The sequence below is a fragment of the Petromyzon marinus genome, chromosome 1, assembly GCF_048934315.1.
Source record: "Petromyzon marinus isolate PM22_M1 ecotype Great Lakes invasive population chromosome 1, UKy_Petmar_22M1.pri1.0, whole genome shotgun sequence".
NCBI lineage: Eukaryota > Metazoa > Chordata > Hyperoartia > Petromyzontiformes > Petromyzontidae > Petromyzon > Petromyzon marinus.
Window position 1 is genome coordinate 33011967 of NC_133667.1, and position 22760 is coordinate 33034726.

Below are 22760 nucleotides of genomic sequence, written 5' to 3' on the forward strand. Positions count from 1 at the left end.
CGGTAAATTTCCACTCCGAGCTCGCGACTCTATATAAGAGGGTGGACGACGCGCAGCCGGGCAGCACGCTCGATACGCCTTCAAGGAGCTACGGACGCACGCGTCTTCACCGTCGAGAGCACTCGTCGCCAGCAAGTTTGAACCGGGGGCGTTGCTTGCGCTGTGCGCATTTCGTTTTAGCCGTCAACGTCGCTGTTTGCTCGCTCTCCACGGAGAACCCAAGAAAGCCATTTAAAAAGGGACGTGGTCACATCGTGCGCTTTTTTTTTGCACCCGCTGAACCACTTGCAGTCGCATGCTTTGTTTTTGTTGTTGCACGCAACCCATCGCGCGTCGTCAAATCTGAGCGGTGCCACTTTAATTCATCCTCGTGACTCGCAAAGTGCCGCCGCCCTCGTCGGAGCGGACAAGAGGTGAGTGTTTGGACGTCATCGCTTTGTGCGCGTTGCAACGGCAACACACGGGCACGGGCAATAAATGTATCGCGTTCATTGCAATGATTCCTGGAAAAGGCCGGCTCGTGTGTGTTTTTTTTCTTTCTCGTATGACCAATACGCCTACGCGCCGCGATGTTGATGGCCACGTTTCCGCTTTCTGACCTCCTTTCTGTCGCGTGCCCGCCGCATCTCGTGCTGGGGCCACATTTCGCGCTGGTCGCATTTCGCCGGAATCTTGTGACCAGTGGTATCGCTCTCTCTCTCTCTGTTCTTCCAGTCCTGCCGCGACCACCGTTTTGGTGAAAAATAATATGTAGGAAAAAAAATATATCTCTTGCGTTAAGAAATTAGCATAGACGTCCAACCCCCCCCCCCCCACCACTGAATGGGGGAACCTCCAATCGGCGAAATAAACACTTCGGGTTGGAGCCGTACGTCCTGGCGTGGATGCGCATCAGTCCCCGCGGTGCGACAAAATGTAGTTTTTTTGGGAGGCGGGCGAAGGGTTTGTAAAAAAAAAACTGGCTATTGTTGTTGCAAGAGAAGGCAGGCCCGGGAAGGTCGTGGGGGGGATGCCCGCGAGCTGCCGCGTCTCGGCATCGCGGCAACAGCGGGATAAAACAATTATATCGGAGAACAGCGGAGCAGTGTCCGAGTTGCACGCGGGGTCGCGCTGGCGAGCGGACAACTTCTGGCTGCGCTGTGACCCAACAGGGCCGCTCCTCCCTGTCGGCTCCTTTCCCTGTCGGGTCTTCTTGTTGAGTTTGTTGACTCGTCACAGCCGAACAACTTCTTCCGGGTCGACACACAAATCGCTTTCCTACGACAGCTCCGGGCGCTCCCTCCGTCCCTCCCCCCCATCACTCCCACAAGCCACCGACTTACAGTCACTTGAACCCGTTCGACCGGCCGGCGGTTTCGCGTTTCACCACCGCTGGTTGTGACCACAGGGGGCCCAGCTAGCTAGCACCGGCCGTGCGCGCATTGCCACCCGGCATTTGCCCGCTCGTTCTGTGCCCTTCGTTCGGAGCGTCCCACGGGGAACGTCGTCGTGATAGTGCGCGCGTGCACAGATAAGCGAGCGTCTTGAGCTCCTCGGAAACCGGTGGCGTTCTCCGTCGGCGCTTCGTGAACAGGTAACGACGGGGTTCGCGTCTCGGTCCACCCGCGCCTTGAGAGACAGGGGAGGGAGAGTGGATCGTGCGCGTGGCCACGTGTGCGGCAAGCCACTGCGCTTGCGCCTTGCTTGTTTGCTCGCTCGCTTACTAGCGCCACGGATCGTAACGCAAGCACAATATATAGCGTCGTGGCTCATCGGATTTCCTGCATGAGATGGCTACAAGCCGGTGATGGGAGGTTTTTAAAAGAAAAAAAATGCGGCACCCGTTACAGCGCGTCGCAAGTACAGTTCGCCGTGTGGACGCGTAATGTTTAAACATTTAAAACGGGGAACTCGTTAAAACATATTTCCCTCGCAATTGCCGCTCCGTACGACCCGGGAGACAGGAATGGTGTACTACGCAGTGCTAAGAGCAGGCGAACAGACGCACGGCTCAAAGCAAAAGGCGTCGTTTATTGAACTTCGAGAAACATCCGAGATGATGGTGGTGGTGATGCTGATGGAGGTAGGAGGCTCGTGAAGGACGCTTACCCGGGACATCCACCGGTCATCTCGGTCAGCCAACCCATGACACCTGCTGGGTCTGTCCCGTGACCTCCTGCACCTAGCCTGACACAGTAGGAAGGTCACAGCGGGTGCATCTGCCCGGTCATCTCAGTCAGCCGACCCATGGACCACCTGCTGGGTCTGTCCCGAGACCTCCTGTCAGCAGCGAGCCTTCGACACTTCACGTGATAGCCTCAAATGGCCGGGGTATTGGTGTTGCTTATTCGGGGGTGGGGGGGGCAAGGGACACGTCATCGTGGCCACTAAGAAAGGAGAGGACAAAGGGTTGATGCCGAATCTGACGAAAGACTGGCCGTCAACAGCGCGGGAGAGTAGTGGCACGACATTGCGTCTCGTCTGCAGCATCTCTGGATGGGGACCAGTATTATTTTATTATCTCCTTATTCCCTCGAGGCCGCTGAAGGGATAGCGAGGGCTAGCGATGTATGTACCCCTGTATCCATAATACAGGGTTTTATTTTTGGGGGGGGTTGGGGGAGGGTTAGATCGCGTACAGTAAACAGAACGTGGCCAATTCGTCACGAGTACAGCGCACAGCGTTGACAGTCAGAATACCGTGGCCACGCCAGTAAGTACAACCAGCATCATCAGGCGAGACAGCCCAGAGTTGTGGAGATATGCCTCCTGCTTCGGTCTTAAACAGACGGGGGGAGGGGGGGGGTTGGTAATGCATCCATATCAATTACAACAATACCGTACGGTAAACTTTTTTCGCCATCGTACGTAGCCACAACCGTGCTAATCGGAGGTGCGGGGTGGAGTGGGCAACATTCTGAACAGCTCTACAGAGAAATGAGTTCGCGATTTGGAGAGGCGTTCATCCCAGCAGTGGATATAGCTCATGGGCAAACACTGCCAACAATTAATGTTTGCCAATTGGTGCATCTGTGGGCATGCTCTAAAGGCTAACGTTGTTCGTCTACTGTGCGGCATACAAATAATGCTGTGCAGTTTTATGATTATTTTTTGTAACAAAAAGTTTTGTTGTCTGGCGGGCGGGCGGGCAAGTGTGCGGTGGTGACGTCACCCGCATCGCGCGTGCTGACGTCACAACCCCCCCCCCCCCGGCTACGTATCGCGTGCAGACGGGCGGGCGGCGCTGGCATTCATTCATAGATTATAAAACGGTTGCATTACTTATGAGTCGGTATCTCTTTAATGCCATACCACGTCGTGGATGTCATAAGCCACGATCCATCCACTGCTGGCTGAATGCCGCCATGAACAGCGTGCACGTAGTCGATACAGCCAGTCCCACGCAACGCCACCTGTGCATCGCATCGTGCAAAAGAATGAGATGCAAACGACATTCAAACGATATGCACATTGGGCGTTTAGAATGATGATTGGGTGACGCACAAAACTACAAACGCTTAAAGTGAGAAACGAGTCGCGGGGTGGGGGGGGGTGGGAAATCGATACTTAGATTAATCGATTATGGAATGGCATTACAATCCTATACACGCGGCGTATTGTGTGTGTGTATAATATTTAAGGGGATTTCCCAGTAGCATCGCTAGCTGATGTAATTGTCCCGATGTGTATGCATAGACACTGGTTGGTGATGGTATTGCAGAGCTGGAAAATGTTGATGAAATCGCAGCCAATTTGACAGCGTGCCACGGAGTTACGAGATGTTGGGCTCAGAGCCAGAGGTCACCATGTGTGTCCGCGCGAGTTGTGTCTGGGTGTGTTTCGCTGAGCGTTAGTGCAGCGGTGAGCTCGCTGCACTATTAACCCGGTGACCCGGGTTCGATGCCCGCTCACGGCCAACACCGGTGACGATTATCTGAAACGGTCCTGGGCCACCCCTAGATCGACTCGGCCTCAATTGAGTACCTGGTGCGGTGTGTAAACATCGCCACTGGGGAGACAAAGGCGGCCGGGCGCGGTGCTGGCCACCCACCCCCCTCGTGCGCCGTTCCGGCCTTCGTAGGTGCTCGCTAACAGCGCTTGCCCCAACGGTCTGTTCAGGCTGTACCGGGCGAACCTTTGCCTTTTTTGTGTTACCAACTAACTGGAGGGTTGGAATGTTGTCCTTGTGCGTGCGTGGCGCGCAGGTTTAAGAATACGCAACGATGGCAGAGATGTTCCAGGTGCAGAGTCCGAACGTTCGCTACACGGAGGAGCACATCGAGGCCGTGTACCAGTACCAGACGAGCCACGTGGCGCGTCACAACGGACGCCTCATCGTGAGTCGCGTAGCGCCGGCCAACCGCCAACCGTCGTCGCGCCGCGGGCCTCACGAGCCGTCAAACGGAGACGGTGGCGATGATAAAACTGAACCGAACTTTAAAAAAAGTTTTTAAAAAATATATTTTAGCAGTTAAGGCCCAATAAGCTGTACAGGTTGCTTAAAAATGTTTTTTTTTTTAACGCTTTTGAGAATTGTTTTTCTTTCTGATAGTCCCATATAAGTGTAACAAAATTTTGAAGCACCCTGTAATATAGCTGAACTTTACAATTTAGCTCACATTGACACGCAGACGGGTCGACAGGCGCAGCAGGCAGCAGGGCAGACAGGTAGACGATATTAAAATAAATATAAGCACGAAAGCGATTTAAAAAAAAAAAACCTGAACTATTCTAAATATACAGCAGGTGTTATGGTCGAGATCGAACCCACAACCTCCTGTATACCAGGCGAGGGAGTTAACATCTGGCCACTGTGTCACCCCCCGATGATGCTAATGACGACGTTTGAAGCAAACGCGCGTGTGTGTTTTTCTCTCTCGCTCGTGTCGCCGCAGGTCTCTCCGCAGACCAAGGAGTATGAGTTCCGCACGCGCCGGCACGTGCCGCGTCTCGGCGTCATGCTCGTGGGCTGGGGCGGCAACAACGGCTCCACCGTGACGGCTGCCACGATAGCCAACCGGCTCGGCCTCTCCTGGAACACCAAGACCGGCGTCAAGGTGAGCCGCCAACGCCGCCCACGTGCCATCGCCACCGCCGCCATCGTCGCTGCCGCCACCACCGCCGCATTACATGAATTTCTGTCGCGGTGGCAATTTCGCTGTCATTCCTCCAGCGCTGCTCGTTACAAACACCGCCAGCCACCATCTCCATCAATCCAACGCTTGCATCATTGCTTTTTTTAATCGATTGATAGGAGTCGTTTGACCAAACTGTTTCTTTTTTTGTTTTTTTTGTGTCCGCAGCACGCCAACTACTTTGGGTCGGTGTTCCAGTCGTCGACCGTTTCGCTGGGCTCGGGACCACAAGGGGACGTCTTCATTCCCTTCAGGGACCTCCTGCCCATGGTCCATCCCAACGACATCGTGTTCGATGGTGAGGCTTGCCCCTCTCTCACTCCATCCTGGCTTCCATCCTCCTTCCATCCTTCCCTCCATCCTTCCTTCCATGGTCCATCCCAACGATATCGTGTTCGATGGTGAGACTTGCCCCTCTCTCACTCCATCCTGGCTTCCATGCTTCCCTCAATCCTTCCCTCTGTCCGCAATTTCCTGCTCACGATTAGCATCGAGGCGGTGTTCGACTCCTTTTTACAGCTCTTTGCCAGCGCTGGAAATTCCACATTGCCGTGGCGAGGATGGGTCTATCCATAGGACAACAGCACTCGTTTCATCAACGACCCCGGAGAGATATGATGCGCAGGATTTTGAATTCGCGCACGCGAAAGCGCTCGCTCTGCCGCAGAGCCAGCCGGACGAATTTCCTTGAGTGAAGTTTAATGCTGATTTAATTGTCAGGAGCGCGACTGCCCAAATTTCCAAAGTGCAATCTCAACGACGCCGCCGCCCCCCCCCCCCCCATCTCGTCCCGCCTCGTGACGCCGTGTCGCCCGCAGGGTGGGACATCTCGTCGCTGAACCTGGCGGAGGCGATGCGACGCGCCGAGGTGCTGGACTGGGGCCTCCAGGAGCAGCTGCGGCCCCACATGGAGAAGCTGCGGCCTCGCGCCTCCATCTACGTGCCCGAGTTCATCGCCGCCAACCAGGAGGACCGGGCCAACAACCTCATCCCCGGCACCAAGGCCGAGCAGGTGCGAGCGGGGCCCCCGGATGGGAACATCAGGACCGGATCGGATCGATTCGGATCGGATAGGACAGGTGTTCTCTCTGTCAGAGAGCGAGTGAACACTGTGCGCGTTCGAAGTTCAAATTATTGTTGTTTTCGAGACAAGCTCGTTGCGTGCAAACTGCATTGCTTTGCTTTACCAAGGCCTCCCTTGAAAAAGTGGTGGTCAGCCTGGATGGCCTCTCTCTCCGGGCAAATGTTTTTTTCCATGAATGAACGACAGCGACCATTTGCCGAGGACGCGGGGCTGCTTTGCCACTTCCTCTTGGCCCGCGAGTTTGGTTTTGAACCCGTCCGTGCGTCTGCGTCGCGTGTCCCGCGTGTGCCCGCAGCTGGAGCAGCTCCGTCGAGACATCCGCGACTTCAAGGCATCGAGCGGCGTGGAGAAGGTGATCGTCATGTGGACGGCCAACACGGAGCGCTTCTGCGAGGTCGCCGTGGGACTCAACGACACGAGCGACAGCCTCATGAAGTCCATCGCGGTAGCTGCCACCCTCTCCCTGTACCCGACGCCCCAACACCCAGCTCCCGGAGTTCGCTTATCTTCGCTTGCCCAAGGGACATCAGGGCAGATGGAAATACCTCGCTAAAAGACGAAGACCCCCCACCCGCTATAGCTGATAACAGATTGTTAGCGAGTCGCACCAATGAAGGACAGCACGGCGCACGAGGGGGTGGCCAGCACCACGCCCGGCCGGCCGCCTTTGTCTCCCGAGCGTTGCTGCTTGCACACCGCGCCGGGTACTCATTTGAGGCCGAGTTTGACCTAGCGGAGGCCCAGGACCGGTTCAGATAATCGTCACTGGTGTGTTGGCCGTGAGCGGGAATCGAACTCGGGTCGCCGGGTTCGTAGCGCGGCGCGCTAATCGCTGCGCTACTGCTCGCCAGACACACACAGATATGTAGGTACACACACACAGATATGTAGGTACACACACACAGATATGTACACACACACACAGATATGCGCACACACACACAGATATGCGCACACACACACACACAGATATGCACACACACCCGCGCACACAAAATACCCACCCTTGCTGGCTGGACGCAATCCAATTACAAAATTTGTTTAAAATGCCCCGTTGTGTAAGGTTACCGCTGGACTTTGCTCCCTTTGTCAGACGTCACACGCCACGAAGCTAGAGTTTAAACTCGGCCCGCCAGGTGACTTGACTCTAGCAGTGTCTGATTTGTGAACCGACGCAAGGGACTGTTGCACAACCCTCTTGCAGTATTGCAGCCCCAACACGGGCCGAAAGTGTCTCACCGGTGTTGACTGAAGCAAAACGCTGCCACGTTTACTTAAAACCTGCTGAAGCAAAAAAATCTAACAAGCGGTATTTTCTTGCACAGATTCACATCTTATTGGAATGGCTGGAACGCATCACCTTTGCAATATACCGCATTGTCCGCGATGATTTAGGGATTGGCACGGTTATATTAAATGTGCGTGTGTCCAACAATGGATGGAATAGAGCATTACCCAATATTGGAATCTGGCCTTGCAGAAGGTATCCCGGCGGCAGCTCTGCTATGTCCTCTTCCGCGAGCCGTTTCTTGGACACGAAGGGTGACGGCGCTGCCGTGCGCGAGATCCAATTTGTACCCTTCATCTCCTACGCATGTATGTTGATCTTCTTTCGACACCGTACGTGGCCAACCGTGCTAATCGGAGGTGCGAGGGGAAGGACGGCAAACGAAGCACAACAAAGCAGTTCTAAAAGAAACGAGTTTTCAACCTTGATTTCGAACACAGCGGGCGATGGCGCTGCTGTGCGTGACGTACGATTCTACTCTTCATCTCGTGTGGCGTCTCCGATGAGGCACGTGGTTTTTGATAACAGAAACAAGCAAAGAATAATCGGCCCGAAACTTCGAAAAGCGATAAACGAACGCGGCCCGCTGAATTTTCCTTTCGCTTGTTTTCTGCTTCTGCGCAGCGCAACGAGTCGGAGGTGTCGCCGTCGAGCCTGTTCGCCGTGGCCTCCATCCTGGAGGGCTGCGCCTACATCAACGGATCGCCGCAGAACACGTTCGTGCCGGGCGTGCTGGAGCTCGCGACGCAGCGCGGGGTCTTCGTCGGCGGAGACGACTTCAAGTCGGGGCAGACGAAGCTCAAGTCGGTGCTGGTCGACTTCCTCGTGAGCGCCGGCATGAAGGTGAGAGGAGGGCACGTGGGACAAAGCCCTGACGATGCCTGCTGTATATTTGGAGTCTGCGCGTCCTCTCTCTCTCTCTCTGTCCCCGTGGTCTCTCTCTCAACCGTGGTCGCGTGGATATTTCTCCGGGTCCTCCCGTTGTTTTTCCCCCTACACGTTCGGAATCGACATGCGTTGAAAGTATTCGGCCGCTACTGTAAATTTCCACGTGGTAAGCCAGTTCACGGAGCTATTATTTGTGGCCAGGTCCGTTTCTGAAAAAGAGCTGTGTAGGTCATTTGGTCTTACCCGGTAAAATAAAGAAATTACTTAGTTTTTGAATAGTTTTATTGTCTACGTCTGTTTTTATACCGTCCACCCGCCTGCTCTCATCTGTGTGTGTCTGTCGGCCTGCCTGGCCTGCCAATGGTGAACTCCATTTTAAAGTTGAACTATCATTTGTGGACCTCAATCAGATCTAAGAAGCTAAGCAGGTTTTGAGCCTGGTTAGTGTTTGGATGGGTGACCACCAGTGCATACCAGGGGTGCTGTGTGGACCTGGCGGCTGCGAGGTGACCAGAAGACAGCAGTAGAGCAGTGGGTATTCTGTGGACTGAGTCTATCCGTGCGGTGGCTTGGAGTGTTAATCCCTCCCACATGTGATGGCTTTTCTCTGGTCACTTCTATTTGCCTCATTCGGGGAATTGGCCAAACATCCCAATGTAGCAGTCTTGAGACTCTCGCAAGCTTTCCTGGGTAAATATTTGTCTGCGTTATTACTGTTAAGTTTTTATTTATAAAAGGAGATACAATTTTTGATCGCATCTACAGAAGAGGCCTCTGTAACTGACATCACCGCGAACCTTGGTCAATCCACTGCTGGATGAAGGCCTCCCCACTAATAGTAATACTCTTTTTTTTAAAGAGCAGCATTCATGCAAATTGCATCACGAAACACTTCAACATTTTGACCCGCGACACAAACATCTTAAAACCCCCCAGAAGTTAACATCATAAAAATAGACCACGATCGCTATATCACAGATGGATAGTTTTAGTTGAATAAACACACAAATCCCGACCAGGAGCACAGAGGAGAGCCGGTCGTGGGCCGCGCTGTGGCAACGTCGATCGCCCATGGGGGGGGGGGGGACAGCTGGCTGCAGTCACGCTAAATGTATCTGCAGCAATCAGCATTCACGACCCCCCGGGGCCCTCTCTCCGTTCCCCCATAGCCGCCTCTGTCCGTCTCCCTGCCCCCAACCCTCCCCATCCACCCCGCCCCGCCAACCCCGACCCGAACCCAGCCGCTCCCTCCCCCTGACCCTCCCTTCCGAGGGAAGGCGATTGGCCGGCTCCCATCTGACCACGGCCGTCAGGTGATGGGTGCCTCCGGCCAATGGCTGCGGTCCACCAGGGGTAACGCGAGGGTGACCTGATTTCGCGAAGGGGATGGCCCCGAACGTGGTTGCCAAGTCAGAGGGGGGGGGGGTCTTTTTTTTGGAATGTCAAGATTTTTAGAGGGTTGCAGCGGAGAATTGCAATGTGATCTCGAGAGTCCAATGCCCGTTTAATGCTCGTGCCGTTCTTCGACAGCCAGACCAGACAGGCAGTCGTCCTCGTGAAAATCATGCAAGCCTGAAAGATTTAAATGCGCATTAAATTAGGAAGCATAATTAAAAGTTAAAGTTGAGTTTGATATTACAGTGCGACATTACCAGCGTGCTGAAGTGTCGTTAAAACGCCCTTGATGACTGCCACGGAATTTGGAGTCATGTCATTGGACGGTGGATTGAGAAATGGCTGAACCGGCGTTTGCATTTTTTTGTGTTTAACTTTGCATAACGCATGGCTGTAGAGCGCCCTCTGGCGACAACTACACAGCAGGCAGTCAGGCAGGCGGCCTTGAGACAGTCGATAGACAGGCAGTTAGGACGTACATATAGACAGGCAGTTAGGACGTACATATAGACAGGGAGTTAGGACGTACAGATAGACAGTGGAGTTGGGACGTACAGATAGACAGGCAGACATACAGACAAATGGGTAGACAGATGGCACAGGTTGGACAGACCTGCAGACACAAGACAATCAATCGGGAGAGGCAGGTACACGGCTACATGAAATCAGAATATTTATTTAGGCTGGAGAAATACGATGAGCTATAAGGCTATTTTTTCCGCACAAGTCCAGTGGGACGGAGAGGCAGACAGACGGTTGGACAGAACGACCAGAGAGACAAACGGCTTAAAGGACGGGCGGCTAGGCAGGCGTATGTCTGCGCGTGCGCGCACAGACGGACAGACAAGCAGGAAGAGGGACAGCTCCATCGTGACGCGCGCCCTGTGTCGGGGAAACTATTTACCGCTTGCATTTTTATGCCCCATTTGTAAAATGGTCTTTCATCACAATCCTCACTTGAGTTTTATTTCTTTTTAAATCTAACTTTGTAACACACTCTGGATTACGTGATTTGTTGCCTTTTTTTTCTTCCCTTCATCGCGTATATTTTATTTGCACTTCAACTTTTTTTTGCGGGCTGTCAAGTACGTTACGTTTTTTTTTTTTTGCCAGGGACCCGATGATTTTTGTTTGCTGAAACCCGATTTTGAAGAGCTCCTGAGCTCACAGGGCACTTCCAAAATAAACTAAAACTGCCCCCCACCCCCCCCTCCCCCCCCTACTCACCGCAGCCGGTATCCATCGTGAGCTACAACCACCTGGGCAACAACGATGGCAAGAACCTGTCGTCGCCCCAGCAGTTCCGCTCCAAGGAGATCTCCAAGAGTAACGTGGTGGACGACATGGTGGACTCCAACCGCCTCCTCTACCAGCCGGAAGAGCGGCCCGACCACTGCGTAAGTTTCCACTCCACCCGCCCCCTCCCTCGCCCCCCCAACCCCCACCCCCCCGCTCGCTCGCCAGCCCCTCTCGTTCAACATCGTTAGCCAAGCAGGTGACCGCCCGGTCGGTGGTTTGGTATGTGTGTGTGTGTGTGCGTGGGGAGCGGTGGTGTAGCGGTTAACGCGCTGCGCAAAAACCCGGCGTCCCGGGTTGGATTCCCGCTCTCAACGGCCAACACCGGTGACGATTATCTGAACCGGTCCCAGGCCTCCCCTAGGTCGACTCGGCCTCAAATGAGTACCTGGTGCGGTGTGTAAACATCGCCACTGGGGAGACAAAGGCGGTCGGGCGTGGTGCTGTCCACCCACCCCTTCGTGGTACCGTTCCGGCCTTCATAGGTGCTCGCTAACCGCACTTGCCCCTACAGTCTGTTAAGGCTATACGGGGGATCTTTGTCTTTGTACGTTGGACATCTTTCGCAGAAGGTGTCTCGGAGGTAGCTCTGTTATGGCCGCTTCTGGCGAGCCGTTTCTCGAACACAAAGGGCGACGACGCTGCTATGCGCGCGATCCGATTTGTACCCTTCATCTTGTGTGTGTGTGTGCGTGTTGAACTTCGTTCATTCGCACCGTATGTAAACAACCGTGCTGTGCCGGGGAAGGACGACAAACTAAACACAAAAAACAGTTCTGAAGAAATACGTTTTCAATTCGGTATAGTGGTGGAGTGTATAGGAGTGTGCAGTGTAGTTTGTTGTGTCGTGCTGTGGTTCTCAACCTTTTTGGCTCCTGTACCCCGTGTTGGAGAGTAAACCCACAACATTTACACAATTGTGGGTTTACTCGCCAACACACCGGTGTGCCGAAGTAGCAACTTATTCATCTTCTTTGGTTCTTTCGGTAAAGTCACGTAGAATGAGAATAAAATAATAAATTGATAAAATAAAATAACACAATAATATTCTCACGACGTTTCGGCCACAACACAAGCGGCCTTCATCAGGTGAAGGGACGAGACTGTCTGACTCCAGCGCTGTCCTCCAGACAGTCTCGTCCCTTAACCTGATGAAGGCCGCTTGCGTTGTGGCCGAAACGTCGTGAGAATATTATTGTTATTTTATTTTATCAATTTATTATTTTATTCTCATTCTACGTGACTTTACCGAAAGAACCAAAGAAGATGAATCCTTGCAGTCACGAAAGCTTTAAATCGAAATTTAGCAACTTATTGTCGCATTTTTTTTGACGGAACAAACTTTTACTGATTTCTCTGTGTCGGTTGCGGGCGGGGGGGGGGGGCGGGTTTAACGGCACATTTATATTTGAAAAAAAAAACAATCAACCTTTATTATGAAAAATATTATCTCTAGCCCCCTGGTCCATTGGCTTCTGTTGTTGCTCCTGCTGCCTCCCCTTGGCACTGAACGGGCCACGTGGTGGGCTTCTGGGAGGCCAGCGCCCTCTCGTGGCGCCCCACCGACCCTAGCCCCGCCAACCCCCCGTGGGTCGTACATCCCTGACGAGGAATTTGCACGTCTCGACTGCATTGGATCTAGAGAAGTGGCTCTTCACTGAAGCCTTGCACCCCTTCGGTTCTCAATCGTGTATATATATTTTATAATGTTAATAAATACACAGGGGTTTGATGAAACCAAGTAGTTGCAACTTACGTGTCCGTGCTTAATTTGGGTTTTCGATGATTCACCTTCTCAAAAAATCTGGCCGTGTCTCGCACCCCCAGAAAGGGCATCTCGCACCCCCCAGGTGGTGCAGGGTGCACCCCAGGCTAAGAAGAACCAGCGGTCTAGACAAAGGGAAGCCGTGGTGTAACAGTGAGCGCCACGCTGCGCTATGAATCCGGCGCCCCAAATTCGATACCCTCTCACGACCAACACCAGTGACGATTGTCTGAACCCGTCCTGGGCTTCCCCTAGGTCGACTCGGCCTCAAATTAGTAGCCAGTGTGATGTGTAAACATCGCCACTGGGGAGACAAAGGTGGCCGGGCGCGGTGCTGGCCACCCATCCCCTCCGTGTGCCGTGCCAGCCTTCGTAGGTTGCCGCTAACGGCACTTGCCCCAACAGTCTGTTAAGGCTATACGGTGGATCTTTGTCTTTGCATTGGATCTAACAATTATATCTCTCTCTCTCTCCGGTTATTGACATCTGAATCAATTAAAAATAATCACATTTTTTGTTTTGTCCACAGAAGTATCGCTGTCAATGCAGCACCCAACTTGGTGGCGGCTGCAAGTGCTCATGCTGTGTTTGTTCTGTGCGTGCGGTGCGACGGTCGGACGGGGCGCTCGTGCAGGTGGTGATCAAGTACGTGCCGTACGTGGGTGACAGCAAGCGCGCGATGGACGAATACACGTCCGAGATCATGATGGGCGGCCTCAACACCCTGGTCATCCACAACACCTGCGAGGTGACGCCCTCTCCCGTCCTCCCCCCCCCTCACCCCATTCCTCGCTTCTCCCAAGCCCCCCTCTCTCCGCCAAGTTCTGTGCGAGCGCTGCCAAACATCTGACCTCCGCCCCCCCCCCCTCCCCGTATGACCCCTCGAGTTTGTCCGAGTGCCGTCAAACATCCGTCTGTCTAAACCAGTGGTGCTTAACCTTTACTCTGCAGCCTTGCGCCCATTTGATTCTCAATCGTAATCTTTTCTACAACGTGAATAAATTAACAGGGTTTTGATGAAACGACGTAGTTGTGCTTACACGCCCCGTGCTTAATTTGCCTTTCCATGATTCACCTCCTCACAAAAATCCGGGCATATCTCACACCCCCGGGGGGGGGGGGGGTGCGTGCACCCCAGCTTAAGAGCCGCCGGTCTAAACACAAACAGCGGCTTCATCGCCCCCCGCGGCGGCCCGTGCGACTGAACGCGTGTCCTCGCGCGTGCGTCTCAGGACTCACTGCTCGCCAGCCCGCTGCTGCTCGACATGCTCCTGCTGACGGAGCTGTGCGAGCGCGTGTCGCTGCGCGAGGCCAGCCGCGCGGGCGCCACCTTCGAGCCCTTCCACCCGGTGCTCTCGCTGCTCTCCTACTTCTGCAAGGCGCCGCTGGTGCCGCACGGCGCGCCCGTCGTCAACGCCCTCTTCCGCCAGCGCGCGTGCATCGAGAACATCTTCCGGTGAGCGAGTCTGCATTCGTGCGTGCGAGCGTGGGTGTCTGGTGAGCGGTCGTGCGGTTGTTGGAACGCTGCGCTACGAGCACGGCGACCCGGCCTCGATTTCCTGTTCGTGCTCAATACCAGCGACAGTTATCTGAACCGGTTTTGGGCCTCCCCTTGGTCGACTCGGCCTCAAATGAGTGCCTGGGGCAGTGTGTAAAAACATCGCTACTCGGCAGATAAAGACGGCCAGGCATGGTGCTGGTCACCCACTCCCTCGTGTATCATGCCGGCCTTAATAGGTGCTGCTCGCAAACAGCACTCTCCCCAAGAACCTATATGGCCCCAACGGGGATATTTCTTCGGTCTTTTGGTGGTGGACAGGAAGACACAACCACCCCCCCCCCCTCCCAAGTAAGAACAGGAATCAAACGGATTTTTCGTTTGGGATTGTAGGTTGCGCTGTACACAGGGCCGGCCATCTGTGAGGTTCGTAGGAATGCTAAGTCTGCGTGTCTATCGCTGATCTGTGGTCGGGTGAATGGAATGCAAAGCGGTCCCCCAAATCGCGCACATTCACGAAACTCGATTTACACACTGGCTCCGCTGCCGTCCGCACCTGGACGTGCACGAGGAACCTGGCGCAAAGCGAGGAACTGAAACGTTGAAAACGAAAAGCTCAAATTCGCAACCAAAATCGGTTTCCGTTCCAGACGCTCGCTGACGAACCATCGTGTCGCCTAACCGCGTCTCCCCCCTTCCCCGCCCCGCTGCCCCGGTTTCTTTCCCTACATCCCCCCTGCCCACCAACAGCGCCTGCGTAGGGCTACCCCCGCAGAACCACATGCAGCTGGAGTACAAGCGGGCAGCCGAGCTGCCCAGCCCGGCCAGGGGCACCGGCCTCAAGGTCGGCAAACTTGCGAGCTCCTGGACGAGCAACGGGGTCGCGAGCAACGGGGTCGCGAGCAACGGGCTCGCCCACGCGAGCAACGGCGTTGCCTGCAATGGGGCCCAACTCCTCGTGGACGGAATCGACAACGGAGAGAAATAAAGTGGGGAAGGGGGGTGGTCACCTGGAGGGAGATGCACACGCGATCGTTTTTTTCATTTTATTTTAAAACCGCGAAAGGAAACTTTCCCGCCGCGCTCGCGTTCACCCGGCAGGCGAGCGTGGAACCGGTGTGATGATACCACGTGATCGGTACCGACTGGGACACAAATGTAGAAACCGGCCTCTCTCCCCCACCACCACCAGCCCCCACCCGCCCCCAAAGCAGCTCTACGATGTCTCATGCAGCGGTAGTTTTCCAGCGCGCTCCGCACGATGGATGCTTCTTCCCGCTGCGCCCAAAGCGCAGTTTGAATCGAGCGCGCGGGGGGGGGAATGTTTGGCGGTGGGAGGAAAAAAGGCGGCGACGTCGGCGACGATGACAGCAACATTTGTATAAAAATTGGAAGCGAACCTCGCCGGCCTTAATCCCGCGTCCCCCGCCCCTCCCTCCCCCACCACACCGGGATCTCGATCGCGGTGGATGGCGCTAGCGGCACCTTTTTGTTGTCGCTGATCCCTCCGTTGCTCACGCGCCGCTGAGCGTCCGTGCGGCTGCGCGCGAGCGATCCTCCTCACCGGCGACACCTTGGGCCGCTTCGTCCGTCCGGAGACGCAGACGGCGCGTTGCGCCCGGCTCTCGCGGCGTGAATCCCCCGCACTTTGGTCGTTGGCCTTTCTGATTTTGCCGAGCGAGAAACTTGACGAGAATTTCAATCCTCCTCTTCAATTGGTGATCCTTGTCATCGAGTGACGACCGGTAGGATATGTACACGAGACAATACGTGAACGATATGATGCGATTACGATATGATACGTAAACGGAGCATTGCCAATCCGGCCGCAGCGTTGTCAATAGCCTTTCAGAGTCCGACACTCCTACCATAGTAAACATCTGAGCTCTGTAACACGCATGCTCAGCAAATCAACCCATTGGAGTATCGCGGAAGCTATCCGATCGGCAATGAATGTGTCCCATTTACCAATCGGGTTTTAAACCAGTTCGTTTTTTATTCACGGTGTTCGTCTCGAGCGGAGGCATTTTGTAAATGTGGAGGTTAGGTTTCACTTTTTTTCATTGGCGTCCAGTCGGTATCTGATTGAGATGATGATCGGTAAGTTTGTTTTTGCAAAACAGAGCGAGGCGGAGGTTGTTACTCGGACACACCGATGGCTGTGTTTGCCGGCTCTTCTGGGCTGGCAGGTGCCGACGTGAACTACCTCGCCTGGTAATGCAGGAGGTCGTGGGTTCGATGCTGACCCTGATGCCTGTATATTTGGAGTTTGTATGTCTCTCTCCCCGTGGTCGCGTGGATTTTTCTCCGGGTCCTCCGGTTTTTCCCTCCACATTTTAGAATCAACGTGCGTTTAGGGAATTTGGCTGCTATAAATTTCCGTGTTAAAAGCCACTTCCGTTGAGCTATCATTTGTGGCCAGGTCACTTCTGAAAAAGAGCTATATAGCTCAGTGGGCCTTACCTGGTAAAATAAAAAAAATAGTTTATAGTTTAGTTTTAAAGTAATTTTTTTACAAATGGCCCACACCATTGGCCTCACTATATCGAGCAGTGTTCGACCGACTTTTTCATATTTAATTTTTTTTAAATGCTAAAACTAAGGAACGAGTTCGTTTCCACCATCAAACGTGACCAGTAGTTGGTCACGAGGCTTTCGTAGGAACTCCGCTGTTGTCCTTTTAAAAAAAAAAAACGCCACGATAAGTAAACCATTTATGTTCGTGTATCTAACTCGTGCCTATAAGTGTGGTGTCTTTTTTTCAGATTGCCGCGTGTACGTTGTGGTGCAGGTGGATAGCAATGGGTTTGGTTTACAAGATGCGTTGGGTACGCACAAAGACAGTTCCCCCGTATAGCCTTAGCAGGACTGTTGGGGCAAGTGCTGTTGGCGAGTAGCACCCTTGAAGGCCGGCATAGCACACGGAGGGAGGGGCTGGCCAGCGCCATGCCCGACCGCCTTTGTCTCCCCAGTGGCGATGTTTACACACCGCACCGGGTACTCATTTGAGGCCGAGTCCACCTAGGGGAGGCCCGGGACCAGTTCAGATAATCCGTCACCGGTGTTGGCCGTGAGCGGGAATCGAACCCGGGTCGCGCGCACACCAAGGGGGCGGGGGTGGGGCTCGGACGATCGCACGCACGGTTTCATTTGACATATTTGTGATATGGGATCTATGTATTTAATTATTCACGAACGGCGACGGATTTGCGACAGCGGCAATTTTGTGTTTGACGTGAAGCCCCCCGCTGCCCCCCCCCCACCCCACCAATCGTGTGTCGACCGAACGTCGCAATAAACACCGACAGGGTTTCCACGCCGGAGCAACACCTCCCGTTGGTCTCATCGTCGTCGCTTTGTTCCATCTCCACTCGGCGAGTCTGGGGGGGGGGGGAGGGGGGGGGCAGCATTAGGACGCATCGTCATCTCGGCTTCTCTCTTCTTCTTCTCCTCCTCTCTCTGTCTCTCTTCACGTTCTCCGGTAGCCGTTGGAGCGGCTTTTAATCGTCTCGCCCCGAATGCAATCTCGCAAGGGGCTGTTGGTGGCCGGGTGTTTGTTTTTGTTGTTATTGGGATTCGCAAACCCCGCACTTATTCCGGCGCCGCCTCCTCGATGCGGGGGACCCCCCCCCCCTGCCCTCCTGTTGGGGGGGGGGGGGGGTGGGAGCGAATGCTCACAACTCAGGACAGGCTTGGGAATCGACGGGAAGCACCGCTTGCGTCTCGAAGCGTGTTTCCCCTCCCAACCCTGTGCTGCAGCGACCCACGGGCATTTTTGCAGAATTCCTGCCTTACCCGGAATTACCCGTCAACACTGGTGGGCCCCCATTGGTTTGTTTGGACAGAGGCCTTGAAATTTAAATTATTCTCTGAATGAGAGTAAATGGCTTCATGGAGGAGGAAGCCAGAGTGAAAAGATGACAAGTGCAGCCCTGAAATTGTTTGCTCCGCACCAATGCTGTCGGCAAGGTCCTCAACCGAGACGTAGTTGCCGAGTGAGTTTTGGCCTACTCTTGCAGACGTCTCGGATCTTAGAAGAGGGGGCAGTTACCCACACGTTGCCTCACCGCACGTGACCTGCCGAACGGCCGTGACGCCCTCCTCGGCGCCGCTCGGCGGACAAGAGGCTGGGTGATTGAAGCAGCTTTTACCGTGGCTTCGCTTTGGCAGACGTTCTGCAGTCGGAGGATCCCCCCCACCACCCAGACAAGGCCCCTACCACCTATCAGAGGGGGATACCACTCAAGAATGACCCCCCAGTTGTGAATTCTGGATTCGCTACCCAGTGGAGAGCAAACGAACAGCAAACTCGCGCGCGTTCTCAAAAGACGCCGGCACGCCTTGATTGTGGTTGGCTGTTGTGGTTTTTTTTTCTACTTACCCCCTCCCTAACTGCCGGGTTTAAAAATGAAGCCGTTTGAGGAATGTTCACAGCGCTTTTGAAAACACAGACATGGGATTTGGGAAGGGGAAAAAAAAATCAGCGCACGCCGCATTTAATTTGAACGGAGGCGCCCAGACACCAAAAAAAATGCAAACGACCATCCCCGTTGCTGTCCTCGCATTGTCTCGACTTTCAATTGAACGGCACACGCTGCAAAGTCATCGCTCTCAGGTCCAGCCGATCGGAGGCCCCCCCGGACGCGTCTGGGGTAGGGGAGAACACGAGTGATGGTGTAGCGTCCGCGATATTTTTCACGATACATTTTTTTTTTTAACGAGCCGGCCCAGCCACCACCACTACCACCACCATCATCACCACCATCACCACCAACCCCAACATCCACCACCACCACCACCAACCCCAACATCCACCACCACCAACTCCAACATCCACCACCACCACCACGCCGCGCTTGATACCCCCGCGGCAATGATGCTGCCAACACTCCTGTCGTGAGAAAAAGTTTGGTGGATCGCGTGGAGCTTTGCAAAAAAAAATCCCAAAGAATGCAGGATTTTCGCGAAACAGAAATATTGATTAAATAAAACAACATATATACAGGGTGGCCCAAAAGTCAGGACACAAGGTTATATTTATCTAAACAAATCACATCGGGATATTTGGTAAATTTTCACGTTTAAACTGACTACCATCAACATGAATGATTGAATGATGCAACGAATTTTTTTTTTAAAATGAATTTAGGACTTTTTAAAAAAGATTACAGCTGCCTTTTTTAGAACACATAATAACGAATTGAATCGTTCGGCTAACGAGTAAATTTTCTTTACATTATTAAATGTCATCTGAAAAGGAATACTTTTTTTTACCTTAATAATTATAGATAAAATATTACCTTAAATAATGAACAATTTAAATGTCTTAATGCCAGTGTTAAATTAAATTAAATAGCCCTCTGTGTCCTGAGTTTCTGGGCCAACCTCTGGACGAACACTTTGAGACTAGGTTTTACAGAAAGCTGTCTGGTGTGGACCAATCAGTTTCAAAGACAATGCCATACACTATCAGAACATTTTTTTTGTTTGCATGTTCACCACAACAACTATATGTGGGTTAATGCAGACATGATTCCTGATGTAGTGACGTAAATGGTGCCACTAGGACAGGGTGTCCAAACTATTTTTCCCGAGGGCCACATAGAGAAAAATATACGAAGGACTGGGCCACTCACTAGACGTGAGGGATGCTGCCTCACTTCTCATGCACTAATATTGGCAAAATCAATCAAATGCAGGTAAATTACGTTTAATAATTGAGCATGTTTGAAGAAAAAAAGCCTCCATCATAGCTCTCCATTAGTAGATTTTCATTTTATTTTTTACAAAAAGGTTGGCAGGTCATTCACTCAGTGACAGCCTCAGATTGGTTCTTAGGGTGCTGATCCCCCTTCATTGTCCTGTATGAAGGGAGAGACAAGAAGAGAAATAGGGGATGTGGATATTTCAAGCTTATTACACAAATAAATTATTGGGCTTGTTAACACATCAACTAACGTTTGTTAAACCATTGTCATCAACTTTAATTGACTGAATTTATTAAGTAATTGGGCTTATTAACAAATGAAAACTGCGTGTATATTTTTAACTCACCTGTAATGGGAAGAATGTTGCGCTCAGTGGGAGCAGTGATGCTGCGCTTTGGTCTGAAGGATAGCTGGCAGGTCAGGAGTAAGTTTGGTGGTTGAGATGCGAAGGACGTCACGCAGATGGCTGTCGGTCGTTCTGGTTCTCAGCCTGCTTTTGTTCAACGTTAACAGAGAGAATGTCTGCTCACACATGTATGTTGAGCCGAACAGACTCATCATTCGTTTTGCGTGGCGTTTCATCAGAGGAAACGTGGCCTTTTCCAAGCTCCGGTAGAAGTCAGGTAGGGAGAGAAGCTGATGCTAATTCTTCAGAGAATCATCACACTGAATTTCGCTCAGTTCTAACTTCTAATTGCAGACTCTCCTCCACTTCTTTTGCATCCATTGAAAACGGAGCCGCAAACTGTGATTTCCTTCTCAATGACGGAAAAATCTTGGAAGCGCTGACTGAATTCTGTCATGAGAGATGTGATCACAGGCACACATTCTCCCATTTTTGCAGAGAGCTTGGCATCTGGAAATGCGCATTTGATTTCGGTCAGCGTGGGGAACTGCGCTACATTGAAGTTGCGCAGTTTGTGACTCGAAGGGACGGAGCTTCGCACGGAATGCTTTCATGTGCGCATACAGCTGTGGTACCAGCTGCTCTTTGCCTTGTAGTCTCTTGTTCAGGGTGTTGAGATGATCAGTGAGATCAACTAAAAAAGCCAGGTCTGCCAACCATAAAAGGTCTGCCCTTTTCTTTCAAAAAACTTGTCGATATTTGATCTCGGGAAATAAAACCGCTGCAGCACGGAGCCGCGACTGAGCCAGCGCACTTCAGAATGGTAGAGTAGGTCCCCGTATTCTGCATCGACATCAGAGAGGAACGCTTAAAATTTTCTGTGGTAAAGCCCTCGTGCCCGAATTATGTTGACAGTTTTCACAACTGTATTCATCACATCGCCAAGCGGGATTATCTTGGCACAGAGGGCTTCTTGGTGGATGATACAGTGCATTTTGACAGCCTCACCTCCGCTCTCCCGCACCTTGGCACTCACCATAAAGCCATTTCCTTGTGCTCGCCTGTCATTGCTGGAGCCCCATCCGTTGTAATTCCACACAGCTTGTCCCATTTAAGTCCAGCCTGGTCAATTGCATCTGACACAGCTTCAAACATGTCCTTCCCAGTTGTTGTCCCCTTTAGACTCCGAAGGTCGAGCAGTTCCTCCGTAATGCAAAAATTCTCATCAACTCCCCGCAAAAAAATTAACAGCTGTGCAGCGTCCGTGGCATCTGTGCTCTCATCACGTGCAATCGAGTAAAAATCGAAAGCACAAGCTTTATCTGACACTTGCTGTTTTAAGTTAGCCGACAAGTCTTCAATTCGCCGCACAGCCGTATTTCTGGACATGCTAAGATCGTTTAAATCCTGCATTTTCTCCGGGCACATTATTCCCACGACTTTAGTGAGGCACTGCTTGATGAAGTCACCGTCTTAGAAAGGTTTCCCGTGCAGGACAATGAGTTGAGCTACTTCATAACTGGCTATTGTTGCATTTTCTTGAGCTTTGTTAGCATGGAAAAAAAACCTGCTGCTACGTTAGCAGGCTAGCTGCTATTTGCTTTACCTTCTCTATCCGCTCGGCGCCAGTGTAGGACGTGAAGGTCTGATGTTTCGTTTAATAATGCCGTCGTACATTGTACTCTTTCATCACGGCAACACTCTCATTACAAATCAAACAAACACACTTCCCCTTGGTTTCTATGAAAAAATATAGATTTTTCCACCGAGTCTGAAATTTTCTGCACTCGCTTGCAATCTTGCGTCTCTTCGGTTCCGGCATTTCTGGTGACCCTGAGCAAATGTTTTTCTTCGATTGCTTGCTTTGTGGAGACGCTGCCTTGTTCAAGACAATAGCGCCACCTCGTCTTTAAACTAAGAAGTGCAATACAGTGGGCCATAGTCCATTATATTTTTAGACTTTGATACGGGCCAATTAAAAATGGATGTTCGGGCCGCAGTTGGCCCGCGGGCCGTAGTTTGGACACCCCTGCACTAGGGTGTTCGCGCCTGCTACTGTTACAGGAGTTTAACTGTGCGTCTGGAACCTCTCTCAAGCACCAGAGTAAGTACGGCATGTCAGCCAGCCCTAGGGGGCATAGTCCCGGTGATGGCCTGAGAGAGGGCAAGGGAGGACGTGGTAGCCCGAGTGGGGCACGTGATGCTCGGTCGGGATCCTTCGGGAAAGGTCTCGAAGGGGGTGTGGCCGAAGGCGGAGCGAGGCCACGCCCAGGAGCTTCAAGGGGCAGTCGCGAGAGTGTTCTTGGCTCCATACTCTTTGGTTCTTTCGGTAAAGTCATGTAGGTAGAAAATTTAATAAATAAAATAAATAAAAATAT

At 52.7% G+C, this 22760-nt stretch overlaps 2 protein-coding genes and 1 long non-coding RNA gene across 4 annotated transcripts in view; 1 reads left to right on the top strand and 2 right to left on the bottom strand.

The window, feature by feature from the left end:
* LOC116940251 (retinol dehydrogenase 13-like) overlaps positions 1-114 on the bottom strand; it is a 38446-nt gene extending 38332 nt beyond the window's left edge. The window contains exon 1 of the mRNA XM_032949778.2: positions 1-114. The gene's annotated coding sequence lies outside the window, so the exon portion shown is untranslated.
* On the top strand, positions 48-17662 carry ISYNA1 (inositol-3-phosphate synthase 1). Its single transcript, XM_032949746.2, has 11 exons — positions 48-413; positions 4185-4316; positions 4875-5036; positions 5283-5412; positions 5933-6126; positions 6494-6643; positions 8111-8329; positions 11002-11166; positions 13465-13578; positions 14063-14286; positions 15079-17662. The coding sequence occupies exons 2-11, from the start codon at positions 4203-4205 to the stop codon at positions 15314-15316; spliced, it is 1710 nt and encodes a 569-aa protein (XP_032805637.2). The 5' UTR covers positions 48-413; positions 4185-4202; the 3' UTR covers positions 15317-17662.
* The window catches only part of LOC142924647 (uncharacterized), a 22687-nt gene continuing 16940 nt past the window's right edge, over positions 17014-22760 (bottom strand). For both annotated transcript variants that reach the window (XR_012941759.1, XR_012941760.1), the window contains one exon: positions 17014-17708. This is a non-coding gene — a long non-coding RNA (uncharacterized LOC142924647). The remainder of the gene's footprint in view (positions 17709-22760) is intronic.

What these genes read in the sequence shown, in the direction of transcription:
- ISYNA1 (XM_032949746.2), top strand. Translation starts at nt 4,203, where the DNA reads ATGGCAGAGATGTTCCAGGTGCAGAGTCCGAACGTTCGCTACACGGAG. An exon ending in CAACGACATCGTGTTCGATG is followed by an intron (nt 5,413 to 5,932) that starts GTGAGGCTTGCC and finishes TGTCGCCCGCAG; the next exon opens with GGTGGGACATCTCGTCGCTG. An exon ending in TCGTGAGCGCCGGCATGAAG is followed by an intron (nt 8,330 to 11,001) that starts GTGAGAGGAGGG and finishes TACTCACCGCAG; the next exon opens with CCGGTATCCATCGTGAGCTA.